Source organism: Rhinichthys klamathensis, unplaced genomic scaffold, assembly GCF_029890125.1.
Source record: "Rhinichthys klamathensis goyatoka isolate OS25496 unplaced genomic scaffold, OSU_Roscu_1.1 h1tg000325l_1, whole genome shotgun sequence".
Taxonomy (NCBI): domain Eukaryota; kingdom Metazoa; phylum Chordata; class Actinopteri; order Cypriniformes; family Leuciscidae; genus Rhinichthys; species Rhinichthys klamathensis.
Genome location: NW_026606840.1, coordinates 2,441,447 through 2,464,902, shown reverse-complemented (window position 1 = coordinate 2,464,902; position 23,456 = coordinate 2,441,447). Strand labels below are relative to the sequence as shown.

The 23,456-nt window shown below is 39.1% G+C and overlaps 1 protein-coding gene across 1 annotated transcript in view; it reads right to left on the bottom strand.

The window, feature by feature from the left end:
* Positions 1-23,456, bottom strand: part of galntl6 (polypeptide N-acetylgalactosaminyltransferase like 6) — a 290,933-nt gene that overhangs the window by 59,981 nt on the left and 207,496 nt on the right. Inside the window, exon 6 of the mRNA XM_056271845.1 lies at positions 7,546-7,731. Coding sequence (XP_056127820.1) covers positions 7,546-7,731 — 186 coding nt within the window. The remainder of the gene's footprint in view (positions 1-7,545; positions 7,732-23,456) is intronic.

Sequence of the window (23,456 nt, the reverse complement as noted above, 5' to 3'; positions counted from 1 at the left end):
TGTAACAACATACAAGACTTTGCAGGGAATGAATGAGTGTACATTGTTTAAATATGCTGAACATTCCGAAAATTCCAAACATTCCATAACAAAGATTTACAATTTAACATTATGTAGAAAAAAAAGTGGTAGGATCAGAAGATAGGCAGGGATCCAGGACCTACCTTATATAAATGGAACAATTGTTGACCCCAAATAAGAATGTACAAATATACCAAATACAGTACCAAATATGCAAAAATTACCCCTCAAACAACCCCCACCCCAAAAAAAAAAAAAAAAAAAAAACGTGCCAACCAAGATAAATGTTTAACAGAGTACAATTATTAACTATTTGTTCAGTATGCAGGGAGTGTATGTCTCCATGTATGCAAGAAGAGAACCCCACATTTTGTAAAAGTTCTTGAAAGAGCCCCTCAGTGAGTATCTGATTTTTTCCAGTTTAATAAAGTGAAAAACATCTTAAATCCACTAGGAGTGAGTAGGTGGAACAGATTATTTCCAATGCAGTAAAATCCGACGTCTGGCCAGGAGGGACACAAATGCCACAAAATCCGCCTTGTACCGTGAACAGTGAACAGGCAGAGAAAGTGTACCAAATAGTGCTGTTATAGCCACAGGTTCAATTGCTGTCTCAGCTACCTCCGACATTGTCTCAAATATATCAGTCCAATATCCATGTAGGGTTGGGCAGAACCAAAACATACACTCACCGGCCACTTTATTAGGTACACCTGTCCAACTGCTCGTTAACACTTAATTTCTAAGCAGCCAATCACATGGCGGCAACTCAGTGCATTTAGGCATGTAGACATGGTCAAGACAATCTCCTGCAGTTCAAACCGAGCATCAGTATGGGGAAGAAAGTTGATTTGAGTGACTTTGAACGTGGCATGATTGTTGGTGCCAGAAGGGCTGGTCTGAGTATTTCAGAAACTGCTAATCTACTGGGATTTTCACGCACAACCATCTCTAGGGTTTACAGAGAATGGTCCGAAAAAGAAAAAACATCCAGTGAGCGGCAGTTCTGTGGGCGGAAATGCCTTGTTGATGCCAGAGGTCAGAGGAGAATGGCCAGACTGGTTCGAGCTGATAGAAGGGCAACAGTGACTGAAATAACCACTCGTTACAACCGAGGTATGCAGCAAAGCATTTGTGAAGCCACAACACGCACAACCTTGAGGCGGATGGGCTACAACAGCAGAAGACTCCACCGGGTACCACTCATCTCCACTACAAATAGGAAAAAGAGGCTACAATTTGCAAGACCAAAATTGAACAGTTGAAGACAGGAAAAATGTTGCCTGGTCTGATGAGTCTCGATTTCTGTTGAGACATTCAGATGTTAGAGTCAGAATTTGGCGTAAACAGAATGAGAACATGGAACCATCATGCCTTGTTACCACTGTGCAGGCTGGTGGTGGTGGTGTAATGGTGTGGGGGATGTTTTCCTGGCACACTTTAGGCCCCTTAGTGCCAATTGGGCATCGTTTAAATGCCACGGCCTACCTGAGCATTGTTTCTGACCATGTCCATCCCTTTATGGCCACCATGTACCCATCCTCTGATGGCTACTTCCACCATGTCACAAAGCTCTAATCATTTCAAATTGGTTTCTTGAACATGACAATGAGTTCACTGTACTAAAATGGCCTCCACAGTCACCAGATCTCAACCCAATAGAGCATCTTTGGGATGTGGTGGAACGGGAGATTCGCATCATGGATGTGCAGCCGACAAATCTGCGGCAACTGTGTGATGCCATCATGTCAATATTGACCAAACTCCCTGAGGAATGCTTCCAGCACCTTGTTGAATCTATGCCACGAAGAATTGAGGCAGTTCTGAAGGCAAAAGGGGGTCCAACCCGTTACTAGCATGGGGTACCTAATAAAGTGGCCGGTGAGTGTATGTGCCAGGGTTGCAGGAGCCTGACGACAACGGTCAAAGATAGGATCAATGTCAGAATAAATTTTAGAGAGTTTGACCTTAGTCCAATGAGTACGATGAAGTATTTTGCATTGGATCCATCCATGTTTGGCACACACAGATGAGGAATGCCCCCTGTATAAAATACTCTCCTATAGTTCATCTAAAATATATTCTAATAAGTCTTCCTCCCACTGAGTTTTTATAGATGCCAGTGAGCTTCTATGTAGGGAACATATTTTGTCATAAAAAAAATCATCCTTTTCCCAATAGATATTGGCTCAAGGAGTAAATCTATGGGAGTGGGAGTGGGGAGACTAGGACATTGAGGGTGCATATTACGGATGAAACTACGAGCCTGCAAGTATCGGAAAAAATTGTTTCTGGGCAGTGAAAACTTATCCATGAGCTGTTGAAAGGATGCAAAAACATCATCTATATATAAATCTTTAAACATTGAAAGGCCATACAGTATGTTGCCCACTGAGAAAAAGTCTTGTCCATCATTGATGGTGGAAAAGCAAAGTTTGACGCTATAGGAGCATACATAGAGAATGTTTGTAATCCATAATACAGCCTAAACTGTGTCCAGATTTGCAGTGAATTTTTTACAATTACATTTTATAACAGGGCAGTTAATGTAGTAGGAATACATGAAGTTGCTTCCATGGCAAGCCACATGGGTGAGCACCGTGATTGGACCTGGTTTAACCAGCACTGAAAGACCCTGAAATTAGCTGTCCAGTAATAGTGTCTAAAGTTGGGTAAGCCCATACCCCCAAGAGATTTGGGTCGTTGAAGAAGTGCTTTGCTAATTCTAGCAGTCTTTTTATTCCAAATAAACTCTGAGACTAATCTGTCTATTCTCTGAAAAAGGATTGAGGGAGAAAAATTGGAATGCACTGAAACAAATACATAAACTTTGGGAGGGTATTCATTTTTACAGAATTAATTCTGTAGTTATACAGAATTAACCAGCTACGGATATAGGAAGTACCGACCATCGTTCAAATTCTTTCTGAACCTGAAGCTCTCACTGCATTTCTGAGCGTGTTTGTATCCTGTTTCTCCCGTGTCCTGGTTCTCTTGATTCTCTGCCCGTTCCCTCGGATTTCTCTCTTTGCCTCAGCCCTGATCAGTTATTGTTTGGATTGTTTTTTGTGTATGACCCTTGCCTGTTAGGATTACATTTTTGGATTACCCGTTCAATAAATACTGCATTTGGATCCTCAACCTTCGTGTCTCGGAGCAGTTTGTGACAATAACATTATTTGATGGAAATGACAGTGATGGAAATTCAATTTTGTCTTGCTAATGGCAAATTTAACAGAAAAATATCTTAAATGCATAAAATGAAATGATATTTTCACACATTTTGTATAATTTGGCAAATGTATACAGCTTGAATGGAAATGAACACTAAAAATCGCAAGTGATATTTATCTTAATTTTTCTTTGTTTGCACATATCACATCACAAGCTCTTCACTGACACTGTTTTCTTGTAAACAAGTACACTACTTACAAAAAACATGGGGGAAAAGCAACATAATTATTGAAAGACTGATTTTTTATAATTATTTCCACAATAAATATTGAAGTAGTTTAATTCACTATTTGTTAAGATTATAATAATTAATACATTAAATGTAAAAAATAATATATATTTTTTATTTTTATGATGGATTTTCATAGTTTAAGATTAAATGTTTAAGTCTGGGAGAAGGGTTAATACAAAATCAATACGTAAAAGTAATTTGAAAAGTTGTAAAAATAAAGTCTCCTGTCCATATACTAGCCAGGCTGAACTACACTTAGTAAGTGGACAACCAGTAAATTTAATGAGCTGCAGGGTTAAAATCTGTTGCCTTTCTCCTTCAACAGACTTTTTTTTCTGTACGTTTTCTGTTGTATAGTGAATACAAGCTATTTTGGTCATATACTAGTAGCTTAACCACAATGGAGCACAAATTACAAGAATGCATATGTATTGCAGCTCAATCCTACAAATAGCTGTTTTGGTTACATGAAGAATTTACTGTCGGCTTTGTGTCATTAGTTAGGCTAGAGGACGTCTTTTGTCGAGAGCTGTTGGCTTTGCATTTGTTTACGTGTGTGTGTGTGTGTCAGTTCAAGAAGAGGCTTTCCTAAAAAGCTAGCGCACAAATAACCACCTACGTTCTCCTGCCAAAACTCACTTATCACGCCTTTGTTTTCTCTCTGGCACAGAGTATCCACTTTCCTACAGTAAGAACCCGCTCTGCTGTAGCGCTTACTGGGGCAGAATCCTTTATTTGGTTCTTTATCCCTTTGCAGATGTCTAAATATGAAAACCAAGGACCCCATCTGATGGCTGCCCAGTTGAGGAAGACAAGTGAAGAAGAATTTAGAAGAAGACTAAGCTGAGATTTTTGTATTGCATCTGACTGATTTTTTGTAAAAGCAGCAATACATAACCAAACTAGACTGACCAGAGTACACATTATAACAACATTTTAGCACAGTTATAAAAACAACTTGATGACAAAGGAGACAAAGATGAGAGCAATATTGACACACAAAGAAACATATAGTACAATTACATTTCAGTTGTTGTGCAGATGCTGGAAGGGGCCTTAAATTTCCTTTTTTTTCCTTTTCTTTAGAAGACTTAAGGCCTATTAAGTTTTCTCTGAGGAGGTCGGGTAAATGTGTGTTTATCAGACATATTTTGTGATTTTAAGCCAATATGAATTACACGTTTGTGTTTTTTTCACACAACCTTAGTAAAAATTACTGTTTTTCAGTGGTCCTCTGAGAACATTTTATTTCGTCCAGATAGGAATGTCTGTGATCATTCATTTTCACTTTATTTTGACTCAATACTGCAACTAAAGCTAGATTTCATTTTTGCGCTGTCTGGTGCACCTTCATTACAGATTTCTGCCAACTTTCCAGGTAACAGTTGGTGACACAAGTGCAGTTGGGATGCCATCTGACATAAAACGCTAATTAAATTAATAAGGAGATTGTACTTGTCACGTTTGTTCAGTGTTTGTTTTGCTTGAGTTGGACTTTGGTTGCATCCGAAAAAGCATACTTATTTCACAAACATTGTACTTTTGGTGAGTCTAGTCAGTTCAGGTTTATGTTCGGGCTTATGTTCAAATTTATGTTCTTGTTATGTTCTTAGATAAGCCAAGTTCTAGTCATCGTCTTGTTTTTTTTATCTGTATTTTGTTTAATAAACTGCAATTGGGTTCTTCAACTCGCCTTCAGTGGACTTAAGCTACATCAAGAGAGTATGCAATTTATGACGCATCCTTTGAGTAGGTTTTTGCATTCAAAACTAGGAGAGTCTGTGGATTTGCACTCAAAATAACCACCGTTCATGACAGCTACACAGATTAAGGCTAATAATTAAGAACGTACAGTACTAGAGCATTCAAAAAATGGCTAAATCCACATTCTGTTCCTATTATATGCTTTGGAATACCACAGAGATATCTAGAGGAAAAATAGAGGAGAATTAAAAAAGAATGTCATTAAGTTTTTTTTTCAAACTCTTAAAACGAATCAGTGTTGACAGCAATGTTGTTTATCCAGCAAATTATAGGCAAATGGGTGTCAGTATAGAGTGCAACAGTAAGTAAGGGCCCTATTTCCCAGCCTTGGGTCTGAAAGGCTCTATTTTCCACATAACTATTTTAAAGCAACACTATGGAACTTTTCAACCTTCATAATATATTTCCAAGACCCTTGTGATGGTACATCGACTTAGTACAATAGGTTAAATGACATGTCTGCCATAGCCTGACGTGGTCTGTATCGCTTTTACTCGCACTATGTAACTTCGGGTTTCGGGTAATAACCCGAGCACAAAAAGAACTACAAAACTCGACTGCTTTACGGCATACGTCACTTCCCCCACCACTTCCTCAAATTGTCTGTGGCCATTGCAGACATCCCAAGTCTATAGCGTCTCCCTGATCCCCGCAAATTAGTTCAAATCTAGAGCGCGCATGCGAGACAGAACATACTGCGTGCATAACATACATAGCGCGAGCACGGCAGAGAGGGAGAGAGCGAGAGACCTTGCGAGTGTGCCTCACGAAAGCTAGTCAACCCGCCACCCCCCCGTCAACAATCCCGTCACCAAGATATACCTCCCTGAAATGACTTCTTGCAGGTTGGGATGTCTGCCATTGTTGATTCCAAAGCCGATGCTGGATAAACAGCGAGCGTGCGCGTGCGACAGTAGGCTGCGGTAGGCTAAATTATTTACGACAGCGTTAATGGACAATTCCGCTTCCAACCTGTAGGGCGAAAACTATATATTTTTTAAATAATCCCAAGGTTCAAGACTGTCTATTTAACAATTTAACACAAAACACCCCATGAAGCACAACAAATGGCATCAATCAATCAATCAATCAATCAATCACAAACAAACAAACAAACAATCAACTCATCAATCATTACGTCATTCACAATGATTCATGGGAGAGGTTTGCTGCTGTGCTTTTTTGATGCGTTTCTCGTTCTCATGGTAAAAATGACTTCTGTTATTGGTGGAATCAAGGAGGACTTCTCTATTTTTTCTTAGGATTGTGGGTAATGCAGTTTTCCCACCAGAAATTCTGCTATTAAACTTTTTTTTTTAAATGACACTAAACTCACACATTGTAACAACCTGAGATCTCTTAAAGGGTGTAAAGAAATCAGTCTCTATAGGAGGACATTAATAGGATGTTTACTTCCAGAACCAGATTATCGCACTCCATATAATAGCCGAAGAGTTTTTTGACAAAACACATCATGCACCATTTGTGCTTGCATACAAGTTTGTTTATTTTGGTCATCCCAGTTTAAAGGCATAAAACCTTGGCGTATCTGCCTTTAAAAAGTTTATAAATAGTCTGTTTACAGCCTGAGTGATGGTCTGATGAGGGAGAGAAATAGAAATACAGTCCAGTCCTTCACATTACAGATCAGAGCTCTGCTTCAAACAGCCTGTGACACAGTACCTGCCGTGCGCTTGTGCGGCAACTCCACTCTAATCATACATGCCAGGCCGTGTCCCAGCATGCCTCTTAAAGGCCATACACAGCACACTGTAACCAATTAGAACTTGCCGTGCTGTGCCCACATCTCTGGGACGACCGCCTGATGTTCAACCAAGCGAAGAAACAAACAGAACTAAAAACCGAGCTGGTATCAGATCAATAAGCGTCGATAAGTAGGCATTTTAAAACATCTTATAACGGGGCCATACACATCAAAAGCCATCTGGATTTGCAATGCTTATGCGACGCAGTGGGGTACACTATAGATTCTATTCTCAATGAGTCAGAAAATAAGAAAGGTTTTACTGCGATAAAAGGACCAAGCCACAGACAAGAAACAAGGAGATGGAGGATTCGTTTTGTTTTTTTAATCAACCAACTGCAGGGGGGAAGGAATTTGGATGGGAAAAAGCAATTGAATTTTGAAATTGCTAGATTCAAAAGAGGAAGATAAGCACACAGAACATTCCATGGGATTTTCAGTGGGCTCTGTTTTCTCACAGTGACAGGCATAAAAAAAAGAGAAATCTGTGGGTACGTGCTGATGTAGGCAGTTTTTTATCTGGACTTACCGAGCAGGGGTGGCAGCCAGTTGATGTTGGCTTCACAGTGAGAATCCAGGAAAGCAAGTACCTCTCCTCTAGCCACAGACGCTCCCAGAAGTCGCGTGCGGATCAGACCCTCTCGCTTCTTGGTACGCACAATACGAACCTTAGGAAATCTGGACATGTACTCCTCCAGATATGCCTTTAGGTGATCTGAAAAAGTGACAGAAAAAAAGAGAGAGATTGCTAGAAAGAATGCACGGGGGAAAGAGGAAATTGCTAAGTTTAGGTTTGTGTTCTGTTAAAGGGAAAAGAAGGGAGATTGATTGTGGGATGCGGTGCAGTGGTGCGGTAATTTAATCTCGGAATTGTTTCTCCATTCTCGCGGCCCCATTCAATGGCATTAATGTTTAACACCCCATAAGATTCCACCGTTGTTAAGACTTAAATGAATTGCTGAATGTCCTCTGTTTCTAGAATATTAATCAGGACAAACATACCCAATATTAATTATTTGGCCTAACTCACAGTAGTTCCACATGTTGGAAATTAGTTTTCTTAACACAAAATTAATATGTAGGCTCAACTCAAACACTCTATTTAACATAAATTCAAAAACCTAGTGAAACATCCAGTGAATTGAGTAAGTACCAATAAAATTAGATGTATGAGTAATTCAACCTCAGACATTAGCAAGTTAAATATAGCTTTTCTTACATGTAATATAGGATGTGCTGTTATTGCGCAGTAAAACAGTATGCATCATATAACAGAACATTAAAAGGCCTTCCATTTTTTCGTTTTCAAAAACATAAAAATAACATTTAATTTATTCTTCTGATCTGGTCAGATACAAAGCATGCTGGGAACTATAAATCCACTGCCCTGTAATAACACAAATAGATTAAGTAAACTTTTATTATACAAATGTAAGCGTATTGAACACAGTGAAATTAAGAATCAAGAACTGTTGCATTTGCACATTAAATTTAGATATATTTTACATCCAACATTGGTAATATTTTTCAGTTAATATGAATGTGCACATTCTACAAACATCTTTAATTATGCTAACGGGAGGTAAACACAAACGAAAAATGAAACAGATGGAAAAATAAGATTTTCTCACTGCCGGGTAGTGGGTAATGGATTTGACCCCTTCCAGTGACAGCACAAAGAAACAGCAAAGGCAGTCATTTCAAAACCAAAAAAAAAAAAAAAAAAAAAAAAATTCTTATCTTTCCACACATTACTGTTTGTTCATTTTCAGAAGCAGCAGGAGTTTGCTGCAGCTTGTCGACCATTTGCACATTATTCAAATACAAAGCATTAATACCTCCACAAACTCAATCACTGCTTCCCAGCTGCTGTGTCTGTGTATGTGTGTGTGTGTGTGTGTGTGTGTGTGTCCATGTGACTTTGTGTGATTAGATGCTTTGGAGGTACCAAATACATGGGCTTTGGATTACCACTAATAACATAAATCCATTAGATGCAGCAGCCATGTTTTGATGGAAGGTTTAAATTGGATGGACCGGTACATTTCTTATTTGAAAGCTATGAAGCAGGCAACATTAAAGTTATGTACATGAAAAGAGTCATGCTTTGACTTTAAAGTTTGTGTGTTATGTTTAACTTCAAGAAGGAATAGTTTTCATTTGAAATATTCTATAATTGTTCTTCCTGCTCTATGAATTCAAATAAGAATGCTACTTTTTTTTTTCAAATCACACAAACAATCTTTCTGAGCTGACATTCATCCACAATAGTTGTGGTGTCCTTAATAGGGATGAGCATAAGCACTCAAGAAAAATAGAACTCGGAAATGACACCGATTTTATTTTTTATTTTATCATACACAGACATGTCAAAAATAAAAATGTTAAATGTTAAAATATTTCCAACTTCTTACAATGTGTGCAGAATTTCAGGATTTTTAGAAATTGCCAGTGTTGCATTCTTCTTATAGGCATTTCATAATAACTTTTCAGTGTCAATTAAAAATGTTGCCCCCATTTTACCTGTAGAAAAAACTGCCCAGTAATTATGCACATTTTAATATACAGCATTTGTCATTTTAAGACACACCTTAAATCATGAACAATTACATATTGCAATTATTATATGTAATCTTAATAGTATTATTCATTTTGCTGTGGTTTGTAATTGGTAAAATGTGCTTGAAAAAAAAGATATGATCCGAATATTGACTTAATTGTGTACATGCTGTAAGCTTGATATGCAGAAACAAGTAAGTCATTTTTACTGAAAACTAACTCTACAGTGCTTTGAAATGATTGCAGCAATACTGCAATGTCCATGTCCTACCAATGGTGTGAGTTTGGGGTGGAGCTATCTGTTTATCTGAGCAAGTTTATGAAACCTGTCTTAAAACAATCATCAATTTTACTTTAATCCTGAAAATATGATATTATACATTTCCTTTTGAAAATATGTAGCACACAGTAACCTTTTGTTTTTACCTTTTGATTTTACACTGAGCATTTATTTCCCAAAAAGCCCAGTGCGACACATCACTATATTTACAAATATGATGTCTACACACCTCTAGTAAGCTCCAGAGAAGGTTTATTGTGTCAGAAATGCAGCACCGACATATTTATTTTTAATATAGCACCACAAAGATTGGCAACTTAATGATAGTACCACTACAGACCCTCAGAGGGTTTCTGGTTTGTGTATTGAGAGCTCACTGCAGGCCCCCAATGCAATTATAAACAACCCAAACAGAGCAGGACATCTGTGATGAAAAATAAAAGAGTATATTAGCCGATGGGGAGACAGTATGTGGGGCGTTCATCTGGTGGACATCAAACAGCAATGTATGTGTGTGTGTGGTTGTTCCTCTTGTTCGGTTCTTTCAGGCCAGAGGCCAAACTCACTTTAGGGAACCTGCAGACGCATCCTCACTGTCTACTAAACTCTGGCAAAGTCACCTGCCAGCGCAAAAGTTGCATTCAGCCCTTTCTTTCTGTTTCTCACCCTCTCCCTCTCTCTGTTCTTCTCAACTCCCATGGTGTCTGGCCTTCAAACAAATGGCCCCAATAAAAGTGACAGCCTCAATATGAGTTGCCACTGCACTCTGATCCCACTGAGCTGAGGTGGGGAGGAGACTCGCAAAACTTTTCCAGGCTGCCGTTGTAAGTGTAAAGTGGCTCACAGAAGTGAAAGTGTCGGGTGGGTTTTCTCCCTCTCTTTTTCCATGTCCTACGAGCGCTTGATTAAACGAGGTCGTAAATCATTGGTGCTGATGCGTGGCAGGCCGAGCGGTGAGGAAGGAAGTGACAAATAAACAGTTATGAGGAAAAGGCAAAGTTTCGTATCCCGCTGGCATATGGCTGACAAGGCATGATGAAGGGCAGGCACATTCTCTGCTTTGATGGTTTGCAGACAGACCTCTCTGGGCCACTACCTTCCCAACCTGGGTGGAAAATTTCATTTTTCTCTTTCCCTGGTGGTCTGTCATTAAGACAGATGGTAGAGAATCATTTGCCCCATTCAAGGTTTTGATAGTTTTTTTAGACAGACACACATCTTCCCAAACCGTTCGCTTCATATCACATTCAAATCGACACCGGTGAGATGTGATACTCTCTGAACAGTACTTCATTAGAGCTTGTTTCCTTGATATGAGAGCTACGGAGGAGCTAAAATTACCATTGTCTCTGCAATTCAAATTTAATGAGCGAGAGATTCACACCAATGAGTCACTTGCTTTAATTGTTGCTGCGTTACTGGATGAGCTCGCTTAGAACTGTATTGTTTTATTGGTGTGGTTGGTATTAGGCAGATGAAAGAATATCCCCTATCATTAGCTGCAGAGGCACAAAATATACTAATTGCAGTTTTGACCATATGGTGTCCTTTTTTGCTAACTGTCAAAGGACTCTGAGCTTTAAAGTGAGTTTCTAAGGTTTTTGTCGGGGTGTGACATAATATATAAAGTTGTATATAAACAGAAAATATAGCTATAATAGGGTCAAGACACACAATTGACACCCCACACATACAAACAAAGAACAATGTGAAAATGTTGCTTTTCAAAGATGCCAGAAGAGTTCAAGCTCCTTAATTAAGTTAATTAGGAGCATAAACGTATCAGCCTGTATGACAAAAACAGTTGGATGCAAAATACATTGTGTGTGTCTGTGGATGTTTGTGTGTTATGTTCAATTACAGATGTTGTAGAAATGCTGCTGAGAAACTAATATCAATTTTAATGGTATTAACCACATGCTTTTTCTCTACTGAAGCAGGTTTCTTTTGCTTTAGAAAGCATTAGGTTGAAAATCATGCTTGCTAAATCCACGTTTTCCATTCTTTCTGTGATATTTTCAGTCATTTGTGATTACTGGCTAAGGACTTTTAAAAATCATTCCAATTGAAATCGATCTGCTAATTAATCATTTAGACTGATTTTCAAAATTGTTCAACCAATTCATCAAAACCAAATGACTCAAAAGACTGATTCCCTCGCAAATAAGACATCGCTACGACTTTACACAAAAGCATTATTTGAAATAGCTTATTGATGAGTGTAATTTTAAAAAAAGCATTATTTGAAACAGCTTAGTGATGAGTGTAATAAAAAAACAAAAAACTGTACACAATATTATACTATAATAATATTAATTTGGAATATTCATTAATATTAAAAAAATAGCATGGTATCATGGATTTGAGCACCAAATCAGCACATTAGGATCATTTCTGAAGGATCGTGTGATACTGAAGACTGGAGTAATGATGCTGAAAATTTAGCTTTGACATTAGTGGAATAATATTTTTTAATATATTTTTTCTAATTTCTAATCAGATAAATGCAGCCTTGATGAGCATAAGAGACACATTTCAAAAATCTTACTGACCCTAAACTTTTGAACGGTAATGTTAATGTAATTTCCTTGACTTAAGATTTTAATTAATTTACATGACTTATCCAAGGCCTGCAAAACCTAATTTTTAACCTAAAAAGCCAATAAAGCCGCAAGTACCCTGTTTTCTACTTGATACATTACTGGGCTATCTATCTTGCCACATTGTATCACTCAACAAGTATTTTTTCCTCACTAGCAGTGATTTAGCTAGTGCAGGCTTGCCGTAATGGACTCATTACAGTGAATGAATTAGCTGCTTTTTCTCTGCATGCGTGTCGTTGGGCTCCTATAATGCTGCTGACGTTGTAGTCAGGATTCGTCTGTGGCCCCCAGAGAACATGTGCAGAGAATAAAACATCCGCTAAGCACAGACACCTTCAGCGCTTCGTTGCCACTGCCTTATTCATAATATACGGTGTGTTTTTGAAGCCTGCCATTGGCCAGTGTGTGAATAAAAGAAAGCCACCCACCCCTCTTATTGCCCTGCTTGTTGGCTTCAGTTTACTCAACCGCCGTTTTCCTCAGGGGGGAGATACGCACTCCCTCGAACCGTTCATAAATCCGTCTCTGCAGCGAGATCAATGTTCAGACTCAATCCCAATTTATTACATTGCCGCTGTAAAGAGAAGCAGAAAATGAGGCCTGTGCAGGAAACCCAAAGGGATCCTGAACGAAGAACAAGGGAATGTCTAACAATGCCTGACAATGTAGCAAATGATTTTGTTGTAGCAATAAGCATGTCTCAAATGTCGGGAGACGCATGTTTAGTTACATTTTCGTTTCACGAGTGCAACACTAATCCAAATATACATTTTTAAATTAAATGTAACAACATTTAGCAAAAACTAGTGCTGTCAAACGATTAAAATATTTAATCGCGATTAATCGCATTAATGTCATAGTTAACTCACGATTAATCGCACATTTTTATCTATTCTAAATGTCTCTTGATTTCTTTTTGTCCCATTATTTTTTCTCATTTTAATGCTCTTATCAACATGGAAAAGTGGATCGGCTTGCTTTGTGCAAATGTTTTTTATTGAAAACAACATATACTGTGTTCAATTTCACACTAACATTCTCACTTAGAGCAAATAATCTCTCACACAATGTAACACTGTCCATCAATAAAAGGGTGAAAGAAATACTGACATTGAGGAGGGGGGCGGAGAATTCGCATCAGCTGTGTGTGTGTGCTTGGCCATCAAGTGGTATTTCAGACTGGACGTGCTGCGATCGCGATGATGATAGCTCAGGTCACAATGACAAAACACACAGATCACTTTGGTCTTGTCAATGGAATTTGGCAATTTTTTAAAAAGTAAACTTTCCATTCAGAATCTAATTGGCATACATTTCGGCGTCTCGCGCTCGTCATCCACTCAAAACGTAACGTTAACCAACCATTTGGCCGGCTCGCAAGCCCAAACGAGTGTGTGCGGCGTGCCTGTTGTTTTGTTTCCGGTCTAGCTAGATCCGCTTGCGCTTTGGTCGACGAAGCAACAAAACGTCCTCGCGCGGCATAAGCCATTGAAATGAATGGGTTTCATAGCGCAGCGCCGGCGCGCAAGCCGCATCTTGTTGCAAAAGCATGTGAAAAAAACGACAAAGTTTGCTAGGCCAAAAAGACCGTTAATCGCGCGATATTTTTTTTTTTATAAATTAAAATTGACGCCGTCCAAATCTGTATGACTTTCTTTCTTTCTTTCTTCTGTGGAACACAAAAGAAGATGTTTTGACTGCTAAGCAGGGCTGAGCCTGGTTAGTACCTGGATGGGAGACCTTCTGAGAAAACCAGATTGCTGCTGGAAGAGGTGTTAGTGAGGCCAGCAGGGGGTGCTCACCCTGTGGTCTGTGTGGGTCCTAACGCCCCAGTATGGTAATGGGGACACTATACCGTCAATTGAGCACCGTCCTTCGGATGAGACGTTAAACCGAGGTCCTGACTCTCTGTGGTCACAAAAAATCCCAGGCTGTCTTTCGAAAGAGTAGGGGTGTAACCCTGGCATCCTGGCCAAATTTGCCCAGTGGCCTCTGTCCATCATGGCCTCCTAATCATCCCCATGTATATATATACCAATTGGCTTCATCTCTCTGTCTCCTCTCCACCAGTAAGCTGGTGTGTGGTGGGCGTTCTGGCGCAATATGGCTGCCGTCGCATCATCCAGGTGGATGCTGCACATTGGTGGTGGTTGAGGAGATTCCCCCTTCTATGTGAAGCGCTTTGAGTGTCCAGAAAAGCGCTATATAAATGTGATGAATTATTATTATTATAAGAGTGAGTAAATGATAAAAAAATATTTTTTAGATGAACTATCCATTTCACACTGGTAACAGATTACATAAAAAAGCCAAAATCCTCTACAGCTTAGTTAACAATAAATATATATATTCAATTTTCTATTGAACTTTCAACGCAATAAATTGCAAAGGATGAAAGGACGGTATTGAGGGTATAATTACAACCAAACCTCTACTCAGAAGCAAGAATATTTTCTGTCGCTAAAGGAAAGGTCTTTCATGCAACATTAAACATCTCAAATGGAGGAGGAGGGAAATAAAAGGAAGTTTTATTATTGTTCTGTATACCTCTGCCAGCTGAACATGAGTCAGAGTCTCCGGGAAACAGAAGACCTCAGAGGTGAAAAGCTTATGTTGGGTTTTAAGGCTAAAGAGAGACATTCACAACAGCCTGCTGTCTAGAGGGTTTAACACGGGATTAGAGTACTCTGGTAGAGTAGACAGCAAATTCTGTTTAGGTACATAATACTGTTTCAAAATAAGTAGTAGGCTGTCTTCCCCTATCATTCTCAACAAATTTCAAAGTCAAACACTTCTCAAACTTTAACGCTGAGATATATAATACATATTGGCCCATCTAAAGGTCAGAAAACTTAGATGACAATCAAATTGACCAAAGATGCTCTAAAGGAAATGGAGGAATTGTGTGGGTGATGGCAGTTAAAGATGAGGCATGCACTGACATGCGAGGACAGCAATTGATATTCTTCTGGCAAAGTTTGCTGCGTAGGGTGTATGATAATTCAGTCAGCATGTGTTCCAGACAACATTTGCTATAGCCAAAGAACAAAGACCAGGTATCGGTCCTATTGATCCAGCAACTTTGTTTGCCTGTGGATGAGAGGAACAGGAATAACTGTCAAGGTAAATTGAGGTGTGAATTCTTCATTGTTGTGACCAGCACCTCTTCCATGCACTCACTGCCACAGCCGGCCAATCAAAGGGCAGGTGGGTAATTGGCCAGGCTATTGTTGGTGAGGCTAGACAGCGGAGAGGTGAAGCCCCTCCATTAGCCTCCCTCTAGTCCTCTCATAGAGCCCACATCACAGCGTCAGTTTGTTTTTCACTGAGGGGGAAATGCGGCCTCGCTCTGGACACGGCGGGATGCGTACGCCTGCTATGGTCCCTCATTATTGGAGAGGTTGCCTCCATGCAAGGCAGGTTTTGTTTGAAAGATACACCGGTTGCTCAATGCGGCTCTATTAAACGAGACAAGGTCATTCATCTCGGTGTGGCGTGGAAAGCACGTCAAGCAACAATGAAGCACCACAGACGCTGATTACTAGCCAAACAATACCCTCCATTCTCTGCGGCGGAAAGACAGAGAGCAAGACACGTAAACTAGAATTAATGTCACTCTGCCCATTAATATTGTGTGCGGTGGATGTTTGAAAGAAAAGCAGACAATTCCATTCTTCTTTTTTTTTTACATCAAGGACAAGCAGTAGCTATTCTTTCATTGATGTAAACTTGCGTAGATCTAGATGGAACATTTGTAAAAAAAAATATTATGCAACATTTGTCATTTTTCATCTTGGGGGAAGGTAAAACATTTGCGAGAGAACACAAAGTAATAATTTTTCCATCCCATCACATATATTTTTTTCTTCACTATGTCCCTTTAGGTACAAGTGGCATTTACTTTGAAGACAGCACAAGCACAAATTCCATTTAAAAATTTAACAGAAATAGCCGTGTTAGGTTTAAAACTAACTTGATACTTAATCCCCCCCCAAATTTTTTTTTGCCACAACAATAATGAATTGCTTCAGATGTAACAGACTAACCTCAGACTAAACATTCTTCACCTCTGAACAACCTTTCAACACGGATCATCTGTGGCATACAAGGAAGTGCTACCAAAAAAAAAAAGTGCTGTCAACATTCAAATTTAATGATGAGAGCAAGTGACGGGAGGTGATAGAGCACCATGGGAACAGGAGGAGAATGAGAAACAATTGATGGACAGGTCATTCTGCAGAGGATTTATTTTTTACTGCCCATCCTTCTATGTTCGCAATAGTGACCAACATTTCAAAAAAAAAAAAAAAATGCCATGATATAGATAGGTTTCAAAGTGGAGAAGAACAGCTGCCACTAGAATATTGATATTAGATTGTGATGAGGCGAAAGCAAAGACGTCAGACAGACATTGTGATTGGAGGAGTGACAGACGTTTAAAGCCCAATATGATGGGCTGGAGGATAATGACCTTGTGAATCTCACCCATTTGATTTGCACATCATGTTAAAACATTAGTTTTCCCCTGCCATATAAAGGCCCCTTAATGTCAGCAGAGCTCAATAATGGCATTTGTTAGATGGCAGTGAGTGCTGTTTGATGAACACTTATACATAGGGGGGCAGTTATTAAAAGTAGAGAAACATTCAATCAATGAACAGCCACAGCAGTGCTTTTATTCAAGTATTATATTGTACACTTGTGCAAATTAAGATTAATAAGCACATAGTGTCACCTGTGACATGCATTTACTGAAGAGTTTTATTGGACGCACAACCTTTTGATCTCAACTGCAATGTCACAGAATGGCTGCAATGATGATAGAGATTCTAGGAGTGAACAATCTAAAAATAAACCCAACAGGAAAACTCAGGGAACAGCATACACTGCCACTCACTTTACATTGGCAAGAATGGACAAAGAAACAGACAGAAAGTCAGGGCATAAATACAAGAGGAATACAAAGGGAACTAATCAGGACACAGCTGAACAGAATAACTAATCAATCAGTTGCTAAGGAGAGTAATGAGAACTCAAACAGGCAGGCGAACCGACAGAACAGAAACAGAACATGAACGTGACAAGCAAGAGATATGAGAAGCATTTTCAAGTTGATATGCCAATTTACATTGCTAATCTTACTATGCATGATTAGATGATGACTTGCATTTTATTATTCACTTAGCATTTTCCCCTCCAATCCAGTGATCTATTTGTATATCTTAACTAGAGTTTTAACGATATGAGATTTGCACGGTATGTTTCAGAATAAGGTTTTTTATATTCACAGACTATGTCACAATTTGATTTATTGAACAGCTCTACTTTCGATTTATTCATTCATCCATATCTACTGTAAAATCCATTTTCATGACTGGATTCCTCGATTCCCTCTACATATCGAAAATCACACGGCCTTAAGTAACACGGGACACACATTTATCTGCATAGAGGGATGGTGTTCTCAAATATAGGTGATTATGTTTGATGTGTTTCCTGCTTTTGCAGCCACGTTGAGTCCAAATTTTTTTGCAAAAAATGGATATCTATCCTCGAGGACAACCAGGCGTTTAATTTTTCTATATCCAGAGTATTCACATTCTGCAAATTTTAACCTCTTTTTCGACGGAGGATAGAGATTACAGATAACAGTCTCTGTCACTGACATTTTCTCTGCTGTATGAGTGTAGCAAGTTGAGAGTCTAAGGCCTTGTCCGTTTGAAAACGCATCTTTTTCTGAGACTTTGACAGTGTTTTTATTAATGAAAACACTCTCCAAAGTGGATAAATTTGAAAATGCTGTTTTCGCGTTGTAGTGTGGACTGTCAAAACGGAGGTATTTAAAAATGATGACGTAAGTTTAGTCATGTGACGCATATTGTACCAATAGATATTCATGATTATACCGCTATGTGCCTGTTATGTGCTATTCACTTTCACACTGTTGCTAAAATAGGCTGTTACTTTGCACACTCTTCATATCACAGTCCTGTAAAGATGACAGAAAATGTACTCAGATTTGCTGTCCTGCGGCAATACATGAGAGCAGTTGTGTTTTAGACCAAACATATGGTGACTAGGGTTGGGCATCGAGAACCAGTTCCAACTTGGAACCGTTTAAAAAATAATGATTCCATTGGAATTGTTTAGAAAATAATTTTTCGATTCCGATCATCGGTTCCAAACGTGCAAGTTTTGGTCCATAGTGGCCACCGGATTTCTGGAAGTGCTCCCGCACCCACTTGTTCTGTTGCAGCCCTGGAGCACTGCTTTATTTCACCTTAAAAAGCCTGGGTCGGCACAGTGATTTTCATTCCACTTGAATAAATATACATATGAATTGCGTGTGTACGTAATTGGTTCAGTGGCAGAATTTTTGCCACGCATATCACAGGTTTTGGGTTCTAATCCGCACTCCGTATAGTTTTTTTTTCCTCATCAAAACCGAATATGTTCATCAGTGGTTGTATACCAAGCAGGGAAACGTTCGTGTGCAATTTGTTTTGTGATTTCACTGGAACGAATTAGAGTCTCCGCAACGGATTGAAGCGCGGGTCATAAGAGAAGTTGAGAACACTGTATCCGCACCACTGATCGCAGTGGCAACGAGCACTTTGATGACTTGATTTAAAAAACAACACATTTTAGCGCTAGATCGCATTGTATTTAACAAAAGAATGAAATTAATGCTCTGCTAGTTAACTGGAGATGATTTATTTAATTTGTATTGGTAAATCCGTGCCGCGAGATGTTTTTGGTGAGGACGATATCGACGAAAAAGTGGTGGGGACATGTCTCAACCGCAAATTACGCCTATGCCTGCATGGTGTACAAATTAACAAGGAGTGTAGCGTGTTCGACGTGCTGCGCTGGTCCACTGTTTCGTCCTCCTTGGGCACCCCTGCGCTAACCAACGTTAGTAACGTTTCCTCGTCACAATCAGGTAAGTGACCGTAGTGTAATAAAGCGCTTGACCAAATTGCTAATTGTGGTGAACAACAACGTTACTGAAATTATTTTTTCCCTCGTAGATGAATGTAGCGTAATATTACTGTTTATACATGTCCAGAGAGTCCAGGGTGCAAGTTCTGCAAATCTGTTTATTTGGTCTGGTGCAGAGGCATTCCTAATTGTCTCCCACATGGGCTGCAGGCAGCTCCCAAAACTAAAACTCATTATTGAATCAAAATAAAATGTTCCTCTGTGAAATGAGCCTGTGACATGTTTTGACTCCACCCCTCAAAGAATCGGAATCGAGAATCGAAAAGAACCGAAATCGAAAGGAAGAATCGGAATCAGAATCGTTCAAATCAAAACGATGCCCAACCCTAATGGTGACTGAATGCGACCTGGACGCATCAGTGAATGGTGAGATATTTTGCTAAATAAAATGATCCTGTCAGAAGTATTGAGCGATAACTTTATCATTTATTTTTCCGTCTGTATCATCTCAGTGAGCTTTTACGCATGCGCAGTAAGGTTTTTTAGCGTTTTCAGGCATTTTCCAAAAGTTTCTCATCCACACTGAAACGTCGGAAAACGCCTTAAAACGCTCGCTAGTGTGGACAGAGAGCGTTTTTAAACAAAAATGCAGTTTTCAAATGTTTCCAGATTAATGTAGACGTAGCCTAAGCAGTCAAGTGTATAGAAGTTGCTGATGTGCAGGTGATATTCTCTGTCAAATCCCCATACCGTGTTCATACCGTGATATATCGTCATACCGGTATACTGGTACAGACCTAATCTCAACCTATCGATTGAGGACCATTGAACTAAAACCCATTACCTTATGCTCACTTTCTTTCATATTCTATTCTTACAATGTGCCATTTACTGTCTGGCCATAAAATACAACCGAAAAACCCTTTCACTTAAAATAAAGAAATAAAATCAGGTATACTTCTGTGTTATGTCACTTTCGGGCACTTACATACTTCAGGTATCCTGCATTGCACTTCAGTTCACCACATTTTTGTTTGATGTACACTTATGTGCTAAATTCAATATTGAAAGCTTTTTCTACCATCATATTAGCAGACAGGAAAAATGGAACACTAGCAAAGTCACAGAGGGGGTGGGGGGCTTGGGATAAAATGGAAACAGACACATAAACAAGCCGTGCCATTTAAATGGTAATTCATTTAAAATTATAAGCCATTTCAAGTATTTGAAGCCTCAAAGCATCAAGCAGACAGCTTGAGTGGAACCCCATTATCTGTCCATTAAAAGCAATCTGCTTTGGAATCAATTTTTCATTTGGTGAGATTCTATTTGTTTGAAAAGGTGATGTCTCACGCAAACAACAATTTGCACAGTTTAGGCATTGTTGTGGCGGTGAGACACAGTAATGTGCACTGACAGGGCTATACAACTGAATTACATGCCTTGTAGTGCAAATCACAGATCAGCTCAACACTATTTTACTAGGACAGTTATTTGATTTTTAGGTTATTCAGAGCAGAAGTTCTCAAATGATCTTGCTTTAATATGCTGACCCAATACAGAATAAAATTTGTTTAAAAATGGCCTTAAAATCCAACATTGATATGCATCTATTATGAACGGAATAATTGGTGACGGGCCGTTGAATTATTAGAAAAATAATGCACACCCGTCCCGAGGTGGTAATGTGGCCATGACGCTGTTACACTTATGTTTAGTTAGTTTCTGTTTTCATGGACTTTCAGTTTGTTTTCATTCATCACGTGTTCCTTTGTTGGATTTTCCCGCCACTCATCAGTAACCATGGACATTCATTCCTCACAGCTGTTCATCACCACCATGTATTCATTTCCTCTCTGTTCACTCTGTTTCTGTCAGTCGATGTTCATGTACGCTAGTGTTTTGCTGCACACTGTTACACCTTTTGTGAATTACCTGAGTTTGTTTTCATTAAAGTACCCTTTTGTTTACTGATACCCTTTTGATCCCTTCATCTTCTTCATCATCTTGTGAAAGACGCGAAGAGGGTGTGCATTATTTTTCAATTATTCAACGGTCTGGGGTCAATTATTCCGCTTATACTACAGTTACCACACCTCAAAACATTGTTCAGATGCTGTATTTAAAAGACATTTGTCAATAATTTGTCCTCAAAACGCTCTAGTTTGTACGACTAATTTCTTGAGCATCTAATCCCAAGCCTCCTTTGCTAATTCCAAAACGTAATTTTAGAGCTAGGCTTGAACCATTGAATATTGCAGTTAATAATGCAGTTATTAAAGAGAGAGAGAGAGATTAAGTGTTTGTGAATTACCTGTCTGAATATGGGAATCATTCACCTGTCATGAATGATTCCTATGAAGACTACAATCGAGAAGTTTCAGGGAGTTCAGAAACTGTGCTTATTGATATAGATAATAACTTCCAGAACATTTTCATGCTCAAACAGCAACATTACAAACTAAAGGGAGTTGAAGAAGAAAAAGCATAAGAGGTCCTCTTTACAGTAAACCTTCAAGGTTTTGTGTAGTAAGTTTGCTTTGGAACGATCTGTTCCTTTGGAACAATGTTCGATCTGTTCCTTGTAATCTATCGCACCTGAAATTTGGAATGCTGAAAGAAAAAGTCGTATTGGCCAGCACCAACCATCTCAAAACAACTTTAAACTAGAAAACTATTGATCTAAATCAGCTCAGCACTACTGGTTCACTCCACCAGCAGAGGCTTAAGACAGCAGCTCAAACTCCAGGCCTGGCACACTTCAAGGCAGTAGCTAATGTTCTTTCACAACACATAACTACAAACAGTCTGCACAAAACGTACTCACAGAAATCTCAGCTGAGAAATCCAGTGTACAGTGAGCAAGAGCAGCTCCCACCACTCCAAGAGACAATAACTAGCACTGGATGCAGCATTGCACATCCAATAAAGTCCTTTGTCTTCAATATAGCATAAGACAGACACAAAACAAACAGAAAATAAAGCAGCAATACAAATTCCATTGACAGAGCACCTTGAAATCCCATTGTTCCGCTCTGCTGATAAACAAGCGAGGGATGAGCGCAAACATTAATTTTGGGCTTTCGAGTCCTGGAGACGGAGGATTACATTAAAAGACTCAAATAGACCCCAAGAACAACACTGTTGATATAAAAAAAGCACAAAACAACAACAACGGAAAACAAGACATTAAGTCCAAAGTCTAAACAACAGGCCTTTTTTATCTACAACCGAATGGGTTATATTTAAAAAAAAAGGCTATTAAAAAGAAGTTCAATATTGGACTGTCTTTCTAAATAATGACTTAATTAGCAAGTAGCTCCATACATAGCCAAGCCAACAGATGGAGCTGGAACAGGACAAACAGAAGTAATCTGGAAAGCAGAATGTAGAAAGCTGCAATCAGCACCTCCAAGAAAGCAGAATAAACCTTTGTTCTTCAGGCGAGAAGAGCATTCAGAGTACGAGGCACTAAGTGGAAAGTCAAGCGGTTTGGAGGAGGAGGCCAGGTCAGCAGAGAGTTGCCACGGCTGGGGTTAGAGCCAGAGTGCCTGACCTTTCAAAACTAGCCAAATATTCCCATAGAGAGGGGTGCTAGCTTTCCAGCAGTCGACCGTTTCCCCTCCCCTGCACACAGAGAGGAACAAGGGGGATGTATCGAATGTGCTAGAGCTGTGAGGATCAATCTATTTGTGAAAAACCTCCATAAACCATCTTGTTCACTCTGATGAGGGGTTTTAAGCCTGAATGTTTGTCAAGTCATTAACAGCTGCATTCATCTTTCACTAATTATAACATTATCATAAATGTATAAATGGTGCCTGGGTGACAATGCATAATGCAACAAAATGCAGACGCACAATAGACCTGAGAAAATATAACTAACTCGAATTTATGCTTCAAAGCAAGGCATGCTTTTTAAACAAACAACCCGGAAAAAAGAAAAGAAAAGAAAAAAACAAACAATTAAAATAGTACATTGATGAATTGTCTGATAATGACAGTTGAAGCAGGCACATTTAAACACTTTACATTAAAGAATACCATCACCTGAAT